General features: G+C 49.1%; 5 protein-coding genes across 5 annotated transcripts; 2 read left to right on the top strand and 3 right to left on the bottom strand.

Moving 5' to 3' along the window:
* Positions 1 to 400: 400 nt before the first annotated feature.
* Positions 401 to 2365, top strand: AO090020000065 (uncharacterized protein; the record flags this gene model as incomplete). The annotated part of the gene is made up of 1 exon (XM_001824390.3): positions 401 to 2365. One exon carries the CDS (start codon positions 401 to 403, stop codon positions 2363 to 2365), a length of 1965 nt encoding a protein of 654 aa, XP_001824442.3.
* Positions 2366 to 3449: 1084 nt separating this feature from the next.
* Positions 3450 to 4638, top strand: AO090020000066 (uncharacterized protein; the record flags this gene model as incomplete). The annotated part of the gene is made up of 3 exons (XM_001824391.3): positions 3450 to 3471; positions 3592 to 4048; positions 4179 to 4638. The coding sequence occupies 3 exons, from the start codon at positions 3450 to 3452 to the stop codon at positions 4636 to 4638; spliced, it is 939 nt and encodes a 312-aa protein (XP_001824443.1).
* Positions 4639 to 4911: 273 nt separating this feature from the next.
* AO090020000067 (translation initiation factor 2A) lies at positions 4912 to 7254 on the bottom strand (the record flags this gene model as incomplete). Its single annotated transcript, XM_001824392.3, has 6 exons — positions 4912 to 6086; positions 6150 to 6378; positions 6434 to 6857; positions 6913 to 6984; positions 7058 to 7127; positions 7230 to 7254. The coding sequence occupies 6 exons, from the start codon at positions 7252 to 7254 to the stop codon at positions 4912 to 4914; spliced, it is 1995 nt and encodes a 664-aa protein (XP_001824444.1).
* Positions 7255 to 8376: 1122 nt separating this feature from the next.
* AO090020000068 (uncharacterized protein) lies at positions 8377 to 9054 on the bottom strand (the record flags this gene model as incomplete). The annotated part of the gene is made up of 1 exon (XM_001824393.3): positions 8377 to 9054. One exon carries the CDS (start codon positions 9052 to 9054, stop codon positions 8377 to 8379), a length of 678 nt encoding a protein of 225 aa, XP_001824445.3.
* A 3725-nt stretch (positions 9055 to 12779) lies between these two features.
* Positions 12780 to 15211, bottom strand: AO090020000070 (ESCO family N-acetyltransferase; the record flags this gene model as incomplete). Its single annotated transcript, XM_023238172.1, has 2 exons — positions 12780 to 13561; positions 15199 to 15211. 2 exons carry the CDS (start codon positions 15209 to 15211, stop codon positions 12780 to 12782), a joined length of 795 nt encoding a protein of 264 aa, XP_023092685.1.
* Between the last annotated feature and the right edge of the window lie 2250 nt (positions 15212 to 17461).

Below are 17461 nucleotides of genomic sequence, written 5' to 3'. Positions count from 1 at the left end.
TGTGCCAACACTCAACGTGCAGCGTGGGAAATGCCTGGTGGGTGACGCGCTGGACGCGGCGGAGCTTTCAGACCATTCTTGAATCAGCTGCTTTTTTTCAACTCCGCAACACACCACAACAACTTCATCTTTCCTCCACCTTGAGTCCGTCACACTTTAAGCTTGGCTAAACTTGACTGTAATCTTACCCACTTTTACCTGTGATTGCTTTATCCGACTCAAGAGTCCATTTTTCTCATACATTGCCGTGCGGACGAATTTGAGCTCGCCCTTGGAAGTGTTCTACAGTTTAACAAATATCTCGATCGCATATCAAGCACCATGCCATCGTTCCCCTCTAGGCCTTTAGCCCGGCCTAGAGATGACGGTCTGCAATTAAGGTGAAAAGACTCCTTTTTATATGTTTAGTCGATCAGCACTTACAGTAATCTTTTCATGTAGCTACCAACTTCCTCATCGTGTCTACACCGCCAAGGGCTACCCTGTCCTCGCCCCTAATGGCTCATCAATTATAATCTATGGCTATGAAAACGGGTTGAAGGTAATCTGGAGAGGTGGAAGACCATTTACCAGCAGGAAGCCATCGGCCCCTAAGGACCAACCGCAAGAAAAAACCAACCGCAGCAACAACGACATCATGGTCATTGATTCCGATGATGAGAGCTCTGCCGAAACCCAACAAAACGAAGAACCAAGTTATGGGTTTGAAGAAGATGAGCCAGAGATCGATCCCCTCTTCCCATACGAAACTGTGCTGCGCCAGATCGATATACCCCTTGGAACCAGGGTCGTTGAATTGGCTGTCCCTCGCATTCTCCCTGAGACCGCACGTTCATCACTCGACCCTTTCCCGCCCATTCTAAGAAAACTTATGGTAATCTCGGCCGTGTGCGCCGATCTTTCCACCCGAGTTGTTACGCTGCCCTTGACTCCTCCCCACCCTGCTCAATTCGAGCTCTCCTCGTGGGTTCAGGCGTTGTCGATTAGCGGCGGAGTATCACACCAAGAGATCCCAAGGGGAGTGGGGATTGCTCTCACATATCAAGCGAGTGAGCCACAGGGAGATGAGGACATGGCTCAAAGCCAAAGTGGATCTAATGGCAATGGGCCAGGGAGGTGGGACCTTCTTATCGCCACTCATTCTGCGGAGTCGTCGGGCCTCCTTATAATACATCGGATCCCGGTTGTAGAAGAGACAGACCATAATGAAGTGGTGTACCGTTTAAGTGAGGATGATATCGAGTCAAAGCGCCGTTACCTGCCGGCCCCGGCCCAAAACATCGCCTTCAACCCATCACCATATCCGTCACCACGACACTCGACACTACTCGTCGCCTTTCATAGTGGATGTGTCAAAGTCTACTCGTGTTTCTCCACGAAACCATACAAAGCGTCGCGCAGATCGTCCAGTCCTCAAAGTGATTTCGAGACGTCGGAAACAGAGGGGAAGTGGCTGATCAGTCTCTATCCCGGGTTTGAGCAGTCGCCCCCAGGGCCCCCCCGGCGTAAAACTATAGTCAATGCAGAATGGGTGCTTGGTGGACGGGCCATTATGGTTCTCATGGCGGATGGTGAGTGGGGGGTATGGGATCTCGAAGGGGCAGGCCCAGGAACCATGAAGGGCCCACTCCAGCGTCAATCCAGTGTACAGGGGGTGACTGGTGGATCCTTGACTGCTTTTTCTGTCAGTGGTCGGGTCTTAGGTCCGCTGTCTGGAGCCCGCGCTGAAACAGGTGGGCCCATCGCAGAACAACGCCCTAAATTCGCGCCCCTGACACCACATACTAAGCGTGTCCGTGAAGACACTTTGCTGAAGGGTGCCATGGTTAGGTCAATCATCCCGTCTTTGTGCGGAGAAATCTCCGTCTATCAGACCAACTCATATCGTGATACCCTACCTGACGAGTCGATTCTGTTGCGGCACGGCAACCAGAGTGCTGTCATTCCAAGCTTGCTGTCCTTATGGCGGAATGCCGTAAAAGCAACCGGAACCTTTGATGCGTCTAACCGCTGCCGAGTTTCCGCCATCCAAGATATCACCTTAATGGGCGAACATTTAAAGGGTATTGGTCACCTTCCTGCCGCTTCTCGCCAGACTCGCCAAGCTGAAGGTGGAGACCATGATGCTCTGCTGATTACAGAACACCGAATCATAATCCTTACTCCACGACTCAATGAGCCGGATGAATCTCCTGCGCTTCTAGGGTCGGTGGACGAGACACCAACCGCAGAAACTGATCAGCTGAGGCTTCGGCGTGGTGAACTTGATGTTGAAGGAATGGATCGACTACTGAGTGGGATGACCAGCAGTAATCAAACCCTTCGAATGGGAAGTCCTATCAAGCGGGCGCGGATTTTCACTTGAACAGGGAATGCTTCACGCTGGTAGAACCTAGCTCTTGAATAGTACGGACCCGTCTCTGATACAATCGCAAATCCGTCATTGTTGGTCATGAGTTCGTTCTGTATCGCGTCATTCCTTGAATAGTTTGTTCGGAGCTGACTCGCGGCGCCAGCTCAGTTGAAATCTGATGAAAATATGCATTCTCATCGACTGATAGAGAGATTGACGCAGAAGCAGGCTCGACACTGCCAGATCAATGATCCTTGTCTAAGACTGGAAACACGTCTGCTGTGGTATATGAAAAGCTGAAAATTTAGATGTGGTTACTCATGGAAATTAACGATACCCAATTGAACATATCAGCGGTTCATCTGTCTCCCTGCCTCCCTTACATTCCCTGCCTTTTTTTCCTTTTCCTCTCAGTTTTTGATAATATATTGAGGGGCTTCGCGCTGCAAGGTGGAGCGCAAGGCGAGGACCATGCCTTGAAATCCTTTTCTCAAAGAAAGGATAAGCTCTGTATCAGCTGCGATATATCAAAAGGGCTCCGGCCATTTTCCATTCAACCAGTACGCTGGACTTCGGTTTCCAACGGTGGCATTTGTTCGGTCACCACGCCCCCACCAGTACGGTCTGGGTTGGCTGTTTTCTTCTTGTCGACCTATACTGTGACTGATCTGTCCTGCTTTTTGGCAAGGCCAATGCCTGTTACTTGATACGGGCGTTGTTCTGGACGGCTCCACATCAGGTTCGGTATGGGAGACGGACAACAGCCAGGCCAACTGACGGGGGCGGTGAAAAAGAAACCGGAGAAGTGAATGGGTACATGCTCTAAAAAAAGAAAAGAAAAGAAAAGAAAAGAGAAAGAAACAACTACAAAGTAGAAACGTAGAATGTAAAAGTTCGATAATAAAAGGCAGAGTTAAGATAAGATCGGATTGGGCTGACTAACCCTCGCTGTCACTGATAAGATTTGATTAAAAGACCCCACGAAGATCATCATTCCCAGAGTTTATCCTCACTGAATGTACCTTAAAGTCCAGTCCCCTCTATCTAGACAAAATACCCCGCAATTGAACCCACTATCAACGGTCAATCGTTCATTATGGTCCAACAACCGAAACAGGGTAAGTAAGCCCTCAACGTATCACCAACACGGAGTACTCCCGGGGGAGTTTATTTCCCCTGACGATCGCAAACCGAACAAAGAAACCAAGTCGCACTAAACTAACCCCCAATTACAATAGAGAAAGTCTGGGCCTCCCTAATAACCAACCTCTCCTACCTCCCGGGCATTCTAACCCTTTCACACTCCCTCCAAACCACCGAAACAGCCTACCCTTTCATCGCATTATACACTTCCACATTCCCCGCCGAAGGCCTAGCAGCGCTTCACGCGCGCGGAATTCGCACCCAAGCCGTCCCCAGCGTACAACCAGGCCAAAGCAGAGTCTTCCTCCAGGATCCACGCTTCAATGAAACATGGAACAAACTGATTGTATTCTCGCTGGTGGAGTACGACCGCATCGTCTTACTAGACGGAGATATGCTGGTGCGAAAGAACATGGATGAGCTGATGGACGTGCCACTGGACGGGCCGGGTTCAGGATTAAGCAGCGAGGAGAATAAACAGGAGAGAGTATTCGCAGCGAGTCATGTATGCGCCTGTAATCCGCTGAACAAGCCGCATTATCCCAAGACTTGGTATGTGCACCCCATCGTCTCTCTCTCTCTCTCTCCCGTATCCCGTCCCCTCTCTTCAGCGTTTTTAGTTTCCCAATTCCAAACGTTGGGATCGCACCACATTGATACTGATGCGATGTATGCATAACAGGATACCCAAGAATTGTGCCTACACAAGCCAGCATTCGGATCCTGTCCGGGCGCAGACATCCGGCGCTCCAGCCGCGACCGGTGTTGCCATGCTGAATAGTGGCCTCTTAGTCGTGCGTCCTACCATATCGGCCTGGGCGGAGATCCAGGCTAGACTTCACATGCCCGATCGCACGGATAAATACACTTTCCCGGATCAGGAGCTCTTGTCGGACGTGTTTCGGGGTCGATGGGTGGTATTGCCGTATGTGTATAATGCGCTAAAAACGCTACGGTGGGAGGGAGTGCACGACGATATCTGGAGAGATGACGAGGTGAAGAATGTCCATTACATCTTTGCTAACAAGCCATGGCATGAAGATCCCGATGACGGGATGGATGAACCAAGTCGTTGGTGGTGGGAAGTAAATAGACAGAGGCAACAGTTGGAAGTGAAGAAAGGGATTACGGACGGTCATTGAAACGGCTGTCGGGACATGTTCTCGTCTTATTTGTGTTGCTTATGATTCATGGTCTTTTCAGTCATCCAATGTATATACAGTACATATACCCTAGCTCCCCCGGTTGGGGTGGATAGAACGCCATAGATAGACATCAGATGATAGAAAGAGTCGGAACAAAGCAAGATCAGCCACGTAGACTATATTTACATTCAGAACCAATAGCCCAACCAGAGTGTGAATCGTATCCAAGGTGTTCGTGTGATTCACTGATATAGGGCTTCGATCGCCCATCTATCCATTGAAACCCAGCGATTCCAGCTCCTTGCGCACCGATTCCTCAGTCTGAATCTTCTTTAGCTGCGTATCCTCCAACTTCTCTCCACCCGCAAGACGCATTTTCAGCTCGTCGATCGCACGGATCTTCTTCAGAAGCCCGCGGATCTTCTTCTCTTGTGCGGTGGGTGTACCCGCAGCTTCTACTGCAGCGTTATTGTTCGGCTTGGTCGAAGCAGGCGACGCGCCATTGGCCTGGTTCGCGTTCTTGCGCTCAGAGTTGTTGGCCTTGGAGCGACTACGCTCGTGGTGGCCCTTATCCCCATGGGATTCCGGACTGCGGGCAGGCTGCCCATCTTCACCATCCTTTAGCTTCTTCGCCTCACGCTTCTTCTTGTTCCTGGCGGCGGACTTGGATAGCTTCTCTGGCTGATCCGCACCCGGGGGCAGAACAACCCCTCCTCCAGGAGCGGCTCCCGGAGGAAGATATTCTTCGACCGGATCAGCGCCGGGAATTTCACGTCTCCGTGGCTTGCCCAAGCCGTTCAGAGCTCCACCGTTTGCCCCGTCTCGGATAAAGGTAGCACCGCCCTGATCTTCCCGCTTGAATGCAAGCGGCGTAAGCTGACCACGAGCACCCGGCGGGCGGTAAGCACCGGCAGGTTTAACAGGAGCCTTCCTAGTGCTCAGATACGCAACAGCAGATGGGTGAGGTGTCGGGAGCGGATGGAACGGATCACCAAGAGGGTGCTGCGTGGTGGACTGCGGTCTCCAGAACACATCGTAGAGCTCGTGCATCTCTTCGTTGTACACCAACGCACCGCTGACATGCCACAAACGTACACCGTTATCCACTCTGAGACGGGGACTAGTGGTAGCCGTCAGGATATACTTTCCATCGGGAGACCATTCGCAAACACTGGCATTCGACGCTTCCACAGTAGCGATCTTGAAGTAGTTTTTTTCCAGATCATAGATGTCCATTTGGCCGGCCAAGTTACCAAAGCCAGCAACCAGGACGAAGCGACCGTGGGGAGAGAACGATATGGTGTTTCGAGGGGCGAGAGCGAAACTGTGCTGCGGCACTCCACGGAAGTTAAAGATTGTGGTCTTGGCTGGCATATAGCCGTAGACAACACCAAATTCTCTAGAGTTGGGAGACCAGGTAACATCGTGAATCGGACCCTCCTTGTCTACAGAATGACCATATTAGTATCTGCTTTATGGCAATCTGACAGGCGATAGGGTGCACGTACCCAAGTCGACACGAGAATCAAAGCCACCCGTAGCACCGAGCAGGTATAGGGTGGTCTCTCCGTAGTAACTCTTGCCTGACCGATCAACATCGGTCTGGGCGAGCACTAGCAGAGTGGTTCCAGAGGCATTCCATTTCAACTGAACCTTGTCACCCTTGAAGAAAGTCTTCTGCGAAACGGGAGCTCCGAACTGGGGCACCATGAATACCTTGACTGCAGCAGGTTGACCCTATGATAACTCCGTCAGCCAATCAATAATCCAAGCGAGAATTAATTTTCCTAACCTTGCGTTCAGGCACAAAAACGGCAACAGACTGACTCTTTCCTGGCGAGACCGCGAAGTCGATCACCCCCTCCACACGCAGCTTATTCCACACCTTGGACAGGTTGTCGCTCTGGTAAAATTGAACCTCATTTGTGACAACCCGAGCACAGTAACGCTCATCAGACGTGTATTGAAGGTTCCAGCCCGTTTGCGACTTTTGGACGTAACTACCCACAATCGTGTGTTCATCTCCGTTGCTATCCGGTGCCGTCTCCACGATCTTCCAAACCTTCAAGTTCTTGACTGCATCGCCATTCGCATCTTTCGACGGGCGCTGCCAAGTGATCAAGTAGGTGCCGAGGGGTGAGAATCCTAGCTCAAAAACGTTTTCGGCAGGGATATTCGTGATGATGTGTCCAACAGAAGGATCAATAACAGTTACCCTGACAGCCAGTTAACAGACGCAATACTTTCCCCAAGGAAAAAGAGACAGCATACTTCTCGGGAGATGCCCATGCAAAATACCGGCCACAGGGAGAATAAGCGCTACAGCGAAGGTTCCCCTCAGGTCTGCGGGTAGGATAAAGAATCAGATCAGTATACTCCAACAAGGACCAATAGACATTGACAAGACGATACCTACCTCTCAAACCCCGACAATGGCTCATAGACCGGGGCTGCATCCAAGATGCCAATCCCTTTGACTGTCCTGACTGCATGAGGTTAGCAGATGGTCGTACATCGTACTGTCGAAGTGTCTATCCACAAAGACACTGATAGACTAAGAAGCAACGCAGATAAGGAGGAAAACCCACAAGCAAGCTGGGTGGGAGCTGCCATGACGACTTTCTAACTTCTGTTCTTTATGCAAAAAGGGAGACGAATTTATAAACGCAGCAGAGAGGGCGCGCAGATGCAATGTCGCAATTAATCCAACAACAAACACTCTCTCAGAGAAGCTAAATGGGAAGACCTCCGATAGCTTTGTGTAACAGATAACTATAAAGTAGTGATACCAGAGAAACCCAAGTTTCAGTGGCTCTCCGTCGTTGGTTGGAGGGAGGCAAAAGCGAAGAGTCGAACGTTGATGGTTAAGGTGCTGCAACTATGCGTGGCGAGGTGTTGTTTGTCTGACGCAGCGAGACACAGCCGCCCACACACAAAGGATCCGAAAGCGAATAGGTTGGCAGAATAGTAGTCGGGTCTCCAAGCTAAGAATTCCTCGGTGCTTGACAAGTCAATGCCAGCAACGGATGGGACAGGAACACTGTAGGGGGGGAGCGTGAGTAGGAGGTGGTGGAGGTGGTGGAGGTGGTGGTGGAGGAGGACGAGGAGGAATAGAGAAGGGTAGTAGATTGGGGCGAAGGAAGCGGTGGAAGGAAGAGAAAGCGAGGGAAATTTTGCTCGGGGCAGAAAAAAAAAAAAAAAAAGAACTTGCGGCGGCAATTCTGCAGAGAAGCTTAAAGCGCCAATTGAAACCCGCTACCAACGAGCTAAATCACGATTTAGATTTCCATGCTAATCTTCACCTGGTATTCTTTGGCCAAGATCAATGCAATTGACCGTTTCTACTGTTTTATATCCAATTTTAGTCGGTCGTGCATACTATTACTTCATCCATACATACTTGAATCACTACTCTAGTGCGGTGACCAACTTCAATCAAGTCTTCGTTGAATAAACAACCTAAAGCTCAAAACAAAGACAGAAGCCTATTGTCTAACCTGTAGCTTCTGGAGTATAGCATACCTTCCGGAACATGGCTGGAGAAAGTGGAGGGAAAATAGAATTAAGAAGACTAAACATTTCATTTTGATACTTATACAATGCCAAAGAAAGATAAAGACAAAGAAACGAAAAGACAAGACAAGATAGAAGAGAAAAAGAAGGGGGAAAAAAAGTGGAAGAAAAACTAACTATCGCTGCTGAAAAACGCCTATTTACCATCTCATCGATTTTCCCCTACAACAATCCCGAACCCCTGTCGCCCTGCATGTTACTAGGATCATCTCGACCTAAGGGAGTGGCAAGCCGAGGGGTTCTCACGGTGGTATCAACCACATCCGGGTCATAGGTCATCCCATCGACCATTCGAGCGTCCTGCACTGGTTCGGGTGTGGTTGATCCAGTTGGCGACAATGCCACTGGTATCATTCCGCCGTCGCCGGATTGTTGAGATGATGAAGGTATTGGATTGGCTCGGGGAATGCTAGGACTACCTAACGAATTTGGCCGACCTACCGATGATGTCCGGTTCAGGTTTGGATGTGAAATTGGACCGCTGATGGTGCTAGCTCCTTCTCCAAACCCGACGAGGCTGGCGTTGCCTTCATCGCTGAGATTACCAACGCTCGAAGTTCCATCGTCCGGCTCCTCGCTCATCTTGTCGGCGTCAAACGCATCACTACCGCTCGCCCATGTCGTACGAGCGCCCACGCTACCCGTAGCGCTGGCGCTACCCACGGTGCTTCTCTCCTTCAATGTGGAGCTGGTATCAAAATAGCCTGGGGCATGCGACATCGGAACTGCGGTGTTCGATTGTGACCCTCCACCAGTCCGAGCGGCTACTACCCGTTCCAGCCCCGCCAGACGCGAAATGCGGTCGGCTCGTTCTGCCTCCAGAGTTGTGGTGGAAGTCATTGACGCAGAAGATGAGTGGTGAGCATGGCGACCATGTGGTAATGGATGGCCTGTATGACCGTCTTTGATGGCGGTGGTTGACAAAGCCGATAGAGATGTTGTGCCAGAATTTGGGGTTCCACTGAAGTAGATGTTAGACCGCTCTTAGTGTATGTTGCAGACTAGGCAGCCCGATGGAAGGGAGAGGAGGGGGCTTACGGTCCCATATCTGATGGAGTCACTGGATCAGAGGGAGGAGGGGGGAGGTTGATCAAAGTGGGCGTCGTCATTTTCTTTTACTTAAAAGAAAATAAGAAAAAGGAAAACTACCCAAGGATACTCGCTAGTTCAATAGTAAGAGGGATAATATAGTCGGGAGATAACTCTAGACGAACAACTGTAAGCGCGACAAGTTGCGAACGCAATCGGCCCGATAAAAGAATGAGTCTTGTGGCAGAAATGGCCGGAGATGAAGTTAAATAAGGTGAATGTGAAACGATAGCGCAGGAGTTCCGCAAAGGCATCAAATTCCACTGCGGCTTAAGGTTCAAAGATTGGAGGAGACTGGGGGTTATCGGATTGGACGTCAAGCGGTAGAATGACGGATGAATGGGGTGGGGGACTGGAGAACTTGAAGGTGTGGGAGGCAAGTTGCGTTCCAATAGGAGTGAATCGTCATGCAGACGGGAAGTTGGGGGCAGGGAAAGAACAATGCGTGGGTGCGTTTACTCTAAACTACTCCTTAGTTACGAGGTCACTAATTAACTAATGTATGAAAAAGTGAGGCTACTAGGTAGATGGGCTGCGACACTAGTCATGGATTTTATTCTCGTTTCTCTCTCGGTTTCATATACTTTTTTCGGTTTTATAACTTTAGTACTTTTACAGATAGCCATTGTTTTGTTTATACTCCGTAGACATGTATCCCTGTATTTCTCAAATCAACCTCCGTCGTAAAAACGGTCGACTCATCATGGATTACTTGGGGAAATCCCCTTTCGGAATTGGATGATGTCATTGTCCTGGAGTTCCCTGGATCGACCAATCATGGTTCACAGTGTGGTAGTGTGGGCCTGAGGATCCTAGCGGAATTGAAGATCCTCTCCAGCTACTACTAGTACTGGTTTGGCAGTCAGCTATGCTCCCGGCCGTGTCAACTCCACTGAAAAAAGACAATTTCTACATCGGGCTTACCTACTAAGATACCGTTATCCATTCCAACGTGGGTGCAAGATTTCCTTACAATAGTCGATAGTACTTGGACATTGTAATTCATTCATCAGTCGATACATGGAATGAAACGAGTTATATAGGAGCAGGTAGGAGTAGTGGTGATGACAGTAATGTAGCGGGAAAAGACGATGTAGAAGTGTAAGTAATAGCATCAGCAGTAAGCTGCACACGCATGAACCCCATGCCCAATGGTTCCATCGCTTATCAGAATCCAACTTCCTTCCGGTCCGGAAATCTATCAATGACTGGCCTTGCGCGTTTCATAGTGAACCCGTAGATCATCCACCTCCTTTTGTAGACGCGATAAGTCAGCCAAGATGTCACTGGCATTGGATGGGTGAGGAATGTATTCTCCGTGCACTTCCGGCCGTTTCTCTGAATAGAGGCTTGTCGGTCGGGTGCTATCATTACTCTGGCTGCTGGAACCCCGTGTACGCCGCGGAGGCGGAGGTGGTGGCAAGGGGTTGCCTATCGACGCCCGTTTCATGGACGGGGTCCGGGAGGTGGACTGAGATGATGGCACCGAGGCATCTGTGCTCGGCGTGGATGTTACCGCACCAGCGCTCTGGTGTTGTAAAGAAGGCCTCCTCGGATTCTCCTCAGATGAAGGGCCTGGTCTGGTATCCCGGGTTCGCGATGGGTTCAAACTCCAGGAGCTTGGACTAGGTGGAGGGGATTCAGTGCCCTCCATCCCAACGGCCGGCATAGAAAGCCTGCTCGGGTTTGGCTTGGACGCAGTGGTCTTGGATCTTCTCATCTGACTGTGTCGCCTGCTCAGTGGCGGTGTCGGTGGTCGCTTGTACTGAGATTGGCTGCGCCTTAAAGGCTCACTCGACTTTTTGGCTTCGCTATTAGCCGTTTCGGTGATATAATCCACTCCTGACTGTGATGGCTTGGGTGACGATGACGATTCCGGGGGGGAACCATGAAATGAAAAGCGGTTTGCAGGTTTGGAAGGTGCGGGCTGAGGGGAAGGGGGAGTCGAGCCAGGACTAGGGTTGATTAACTTCCCATGGTGGCTCCTGGGCGGAGGCGGCGGTATCCTCTCCCTATTACCTGAGCGACTGACTAGAGGTCTTGCCTCTGCGTCAATTGTTGGCATATAGTCTCCCGCCGCAACTTGATTTGATATGTCTATCCGTGAAGTACTTTGAGGAACACTCGTGGTGCAATTGTTTGCTGTGCGAGTACCTGAATGATAGGAACTTCTAGACGTTGTATTGCGGGAGACTTTATCGTTTTCACTCTCCCTGGGGCATTCTTCGTTGCTTGCCCTCCCAGTCTGTCTTATAGATTGCGTTGTCGGGACCGCCGGAGCTGGTTGACTAATGTACGGATCTGTGTGTGGACCAGTGCTGTCTAGGGATTCTTGGAGACAATCACCGCCGCGAGACTTGGGAGTATCCCACGTTGAAGATGATAAACTTCCTTCTCGATCCTCCATGTCATCTTCACTCAAATGTATGCCCTGATGAAATGGATCCGATACGGATTGATCATCAGAGGACATCGTATCATCGAGGTCCGGCACGTGGGACGTGGGCGGGGTTCCGGCAAGGCCATTCGGCTGAAAGAGGGCATTCTGAGAGGTCGTATTAGATGATGGAAGTGTAGGAAAGGCCGGTTTTGCGGAGGTCGAGGTAGTCGGTGAAGAATGATGGATTGAGGGGTCTACAACGGTCAGCATTGAGCCTTGACTATCCCAGCACGCCGGAAGCGGCGGGTCGAACTCACTCTCTGGCTTTCTAGGGCGGAATGGATTTAAACCAGACATCGCAGAGAAGGTTGGAGGCACCAATCATGAGAGCGATGGAAAATAAACTGGAAGAGGAAGTTCAGAAAGAAGAGAATAATAAACATTCATCAGTCGGCAAAGAAAGTCGACAGCCGCTGACCACTCGCGCGGCTTCCGGAAAGCGCAACTAAACGGCCGATGGTTCGCGCCACGAAGTGTCGCCCCGGCTCTGCGGTCAATTAGGTACCTACACTACTGCCTAATCAAGGTACCTTTGATACTTTAGTACTAAGTACCTTAGGAGTGGCTTCTCTATAACCCGGACATATTTGAGGTAGTACTAGCCTTGAGCAGAGACTCAAGAGTGAAAACCATCAATGACTTCTGCGGCGTCTGCGTTCTGAATGTCTTGCATCCCCACAAGGGAAAATAAAACCAAACGAGTAGTAAAGTAGAAAAAAATGAGAAAATGATAAAGCATAGGTATATGTTACAGGGAAAAGAATTAACCCAAAAAAAGGAAAGGAAAGGAAAAAGGATCGGCATGAAAAGCAGACTACCCTTTCCAAACACCAGGGTTATACAATACGAAATGATAAATGGTCGTCACAGTATTCCTCCCTCGAGTTCCATTGTCCGAGAAAGGAGGGTATCAGCTCTCCCGTTTATTAAAAAAAAAAAAGAAAAAAGAAAAAAGAAAATGGGGAAAAAAATGAAATGTGTATCGTCCCTCCCCTGGACCGTCTTCCTCCAGATGTTACTGATATGCAAATTCCGTTCAGCTTTCCTCGTATACATGCCACTCATCATCCCCAAAGAACGACTGCGCCAAGGCTCTACCACTTTCGGTAGGCTGGCTAAATGCCATCCGCTCCTTTGGAATTTCCATGCCGTATATAAAATTGCTGACCACGCAGTCCAAAAGATCCATCGCGATCCCTTTCCGTCGCGATGACCCAGATGTCCATATGCGTGAAATCCCCACAATCGCCGGGTGAGTCTCGTTGCGAACCGTTACTGCAGGATCAGTGCGATTGGTCTGGCTAGAAGGCTTTTCAACCGGTCGTGATTCCCAAATTCGTTCCGTTAAACAGGCACCGACGCATCGACTATCCTTCATATGCAGGAAAACCTTGTAACGGTCCACTTTCTCCGATACGCCATTTTTGCGCAAGTGTGTTGGAGGTTCGGTCTGGCTCCATAGGACATCATCTTGAATCTCAGGGGAAGACAACTCCTTATTGATAACCTCAAGAACTTTCTTCGCCTGATTCTTCGCGGTCGGAGACGCTTTTCGATCGACAATGACTACATACCCCTCATCGAAGCGAGTAGCCTCATAAACCCAGCGCGATGCATTTGCCCTCATGAATGCTTTACCCAGATCCACTCCTGTCGAATTCATGTCATGAAACTTCTTATGTAGGGCTGCATCCTCCGAGTTCGACGGCACATATTCCATTCCACAGGTCGCGCAGGTTCTTCTCACTTCGTGCCCTAGGTCAAGTTGCATCTGTTTTAAGACGGGTTGCTGTGACGCTGCCTTCTTCTTGGGAGGGTCTACCGACGCGCGTACACTATTGGAGTTGACCTCAGTGAGCGGGGAGCTATTGCCAGTTTCCTTGTTCGCCGATTGTTTGCGTTTGAGGAACGCGAAAGTGGGTTTTCGCGTGTTGGCCGGAGGTGAACTCAACCGAGGCGGCGGTGAGGACGGAGGTGTAGACAGGTCATCATCCTGCGTTCCTTCGGAGAGAAGGATGGAATTGCGACGCGATGGACTGGACAGGACAGCGGCGGACGACTCACGAATGGCGTATTGGATGCTGTTCTCTGCCTCGTCCGATTCATTCCCCGATTGAACGCGTCTTTTCTTAGCCGCTGGACTCTGGTCATCATCATAGACGCGCCATACGGGTCTACCGTACGTTTTCATCATAAGGCCTCTAGATGTTCAGTGATTAGCTCAAGTGGCGGAATCCAAGGGGTAGGAGAATCAGGCAACGAATCACGTACCGCTTGAATGAATTTGTTACAGTCCACGGCATCTCCCTGTTTCAAAACATATATTCGAGCGAGCCAAGCATCTATGGCCTTCCTGGTTTATGCGATAAAAGGTAGGATGGAAGTTGTAAGATCAAAAGCAACGAAGATCAAAGACGTAGAAAAAGGTGGGAGGTGTTTATTATGATTTCACTGATGATGATTTATTTTCCAAATTGGCGGAAGGCTTCGGCGGCCAACTGATCGACAGGTGACGGAACGCGTGCCCAGGAACTAGTCCCCATTTAGTCATATTGCTCGCCGGGCGCAAAGAAACCCATAGTGAGAGGACTTGCACCAAAACGCCGCCTTCTCCTGATTGACAAAGGGAGGGTTTCCTTCACCCACTTACGTTAATAGTACTTCGTACCCAGGATTCTCAAATGGTGACCAAGTAGTCAGTCCGTTTATGGGATCACAGTGATATATGTGTTTCGGTGAATCCTCGAGGAAGGAGAAAGAACGAACTGTGACTGATTATCAAGGGATGGGGGTGGACGTAAGAAGATCCGCAAGAAGCAGGGGAGGACAGTCTCCAGCTTATAACCCGAGAAGAGTGACTGTTACCTAGATGGGTTTCGCTGAATTCTGCCGGTTGTTGGAGGAGACTTTGGTTCCAGGAGAATGCTAAGAGTTCATCTAATATATGTACACATATCAAAGGAATCCACTAATGCTTGGAGATTGTGGAACTCTAGACACGGGGCATCAGCTCTCCTGTCTCTCGTCGCTGTCGTGTTATGTTTCCCAAACTTATATCCGACTTCGCCTCCTTAAATAATGAACAGCGATACGGCCACCAACCACATCAGTCGTACATTCGTTGCAGTATGTTAGGATACTGAGGACCTATTGTTAGTCATCTGTTAGGTAGTCATAGATCACTTAGGTACTGTGATGGACCAGTCAGCTTTTGTGATGAGGTGGCAAGCTTGTTCTTTTGTCGTATTTCTTTCCTCTTCAAGGACATGGAAGTAAATCGAAGAGTACCTCATGATGAAGGGATTCTCCCTCTGTATTACTTATTTTAGGTTATTTGCCGTTGGTTGACTGGAATTCCAAGTAGACTAGATGATTCCCCCCGGTGCATACTACGGAGTACATACATACATACCGTTCAATGAGTGGATATTCACAGATCTACTGGAGGATCAAACCAGCCTCGTCCATGCCCTTGCTGATGGATCTAGCGACCTTACTGGACAGAAGAGCTGTGACGGTGTTTGCGCCTAACAAGTAATTATACTTATAATTCTAATTTTAATTTTTTATTATTTTCCCTTTTTCTTTTTTTCGTTTTTTTTTTTTTTTTTTGGAGGGGGGGGGGGGGGGGGGCAAATTCCAAGACAGGGGCACTGAATAGACGTAATCTTGGTTCCCCACCCCTGCAAATGGCATGTTTGCGAGTGTAAGTACGGAGTATACATTCATGTATATTCTCCAGGTGTACCACGCAAAAGTCTCAAATAAGATTTATCAAGAAACATCTTGTGGAATTGACTGCTCACACTCACTCGCTCTTTTTACCCTCTTTGACTTCCGTTTTCTCTCTTTCATCTTCCTACTGCCATTGCTACTGCTGGACAGAAATATCCTGAAATGGTAACTGACAAGTAAATTGTGATTTTATTACCAACATCGAGTAGATGGTTTCTACATTTACCTCTGGTCGAACATTAATATATGAATTTGTGTTGCGCATCGTGACAAGTCGGAACAGGTTTTATACTTCTTTCCCTGGTGCCATCCTTTTGACCAAGTGGTAAGTGATAAACGTAGGTAGGATCCCACGGTGGCGACTTGTGAGGCGTCTGATCATTACCCCGCCAAGTCCATTACACGTTAAAGAAGATCGGCAGAAGGGCATCCTATTTAGTTATCATAGATAGTAGAACAAGAGGTTGGTTTACCTTCGTTTTATTACTACTCCAGCAGGGTGCTGCTACAGGGTTCAGGTGTAGAACATCATCAGTCAATAGACTCCAGGTTATGAGCAGATACTGCATATAAAGATGCTGTATATCAAAGGCACCCTTTATATGCCCCTGGTTTAGCCAAACTGTGTTCCACTTCAAATTCTCCCGAGGCGGATAACTGCACTTGGTGCTATGGACACTGTCGCACAATGGATCCTCCGTAACCCGCGTACTTTTGATGAAGTACAGTGCGAGCATGTCATCAAACACCCCCAAAATTCCAACAGCCGGACAGATGTGTTCCATGGCAAACTCTGCAGGCTGTACTTTGTTCAAGGTGGTAGAAAACAAGCTCAAACATCACAGGTGTAACCCTGACGTGGAAGAAGTGGCTACCTACGCCTTTCAATGGCTAAGCCGCTACCCTTCGTGTATGTACGGGGTCGCACATCGAGTCATCTGAAAGACACCGGGTCGATCCCCAAACTTGGAAGTGTTTCCTTCCTAGGTGAGCTCTCCTATGTAGAACCCTTGTGTCAAGTATGCCTTGGCAATCCAAGTATAGATAGGTGCGTACGGCCGGCCAAGGGTCTACGATAAGCCGTGCCCGTGACCGATCCTTACGCTTTTTCTCACTACAGTCAAGCCTCAAAGACGAAGCGAGATGGAATGACATTGGAAATGGCCCCTGGTAACTCAATAACTGATCAGTGCTGATCGGAAATGAGTATGGCTTCAGATCATGACATAGTAAGCTGATGGGATAGAATGTTTTTAAATAAATAAAAGAGAACACGGGTAGATCAAGCAAGATCGGTGAACAATGGCGCTGTCAGCCAACCACTGGGTGGTAAAAGAGAACTGGGAAGTTGAGACATATATACCTCCTTCACTCCTAAGTCCTTCAGAGTCTAGATAGCGGGAGGTTTGAGAAGAGTGGAGCAGATTGAGAAGACTAGTTGACTATTCCACTTAAGTTTAGCTGTCCCGAAGGAGTGTTGATTCCTGAGGCGGGCCCCAAGTAAGTCTGGCGTGCAGTTTGGTTTTGGTTTGCTCTAATTTTTTCTTTTTCTTCCGCTGTCTGCGAATCAACCCGCCGAACAGTCACATCCTTCAATCTTATCACCTTCTCAATTCCCAATCTTCTGTGGCCTGGAGAGAACCGTCGAAAGCCACGAAGCTGGTTGGAATAAAGAAAGAAGCATTGTATCTTTGAATTACATTCTCAGGGCCTTCATAAAAGTTCTATCTCTAATCCTCGGCTCGTTCTTCGGGCTTTTTTTTCTCCCTCTTTCCTCTTCTCGTTTCAATTCTCACCTCGAAGGGAAGGGAAAGTAACAAAGCAAAAGCTCGTTTGGTTCTTTCTCACCACGAAATTCGACCGTTCAACCTGGGCATCATGTCACAAGATATTCAGGCAGCAGGGAAGAGAAAGCGTGCGAGTATGTATACCACTTGAGTCTCCATCATCTAATCCATATCATTATCCGTTCGTGCTCGGAGC

The sequence above is a fragment of the Aspergillus oryzae genome, chromosome 6 (genome assembly GCF_000184455.2).
Source record: "Aspergillus oryzae RIB40 DNA, chromosome 6".
NCBI lineage: Eukaryota > Fungi > Ascomycota > Eurotiomycetes > Eurotiales > Aspergillaceae > Aspergillus > Aspergillus oryzae.
This window is presented reverse-complemented; position numbering and strand designations above follow the sequence as displayed.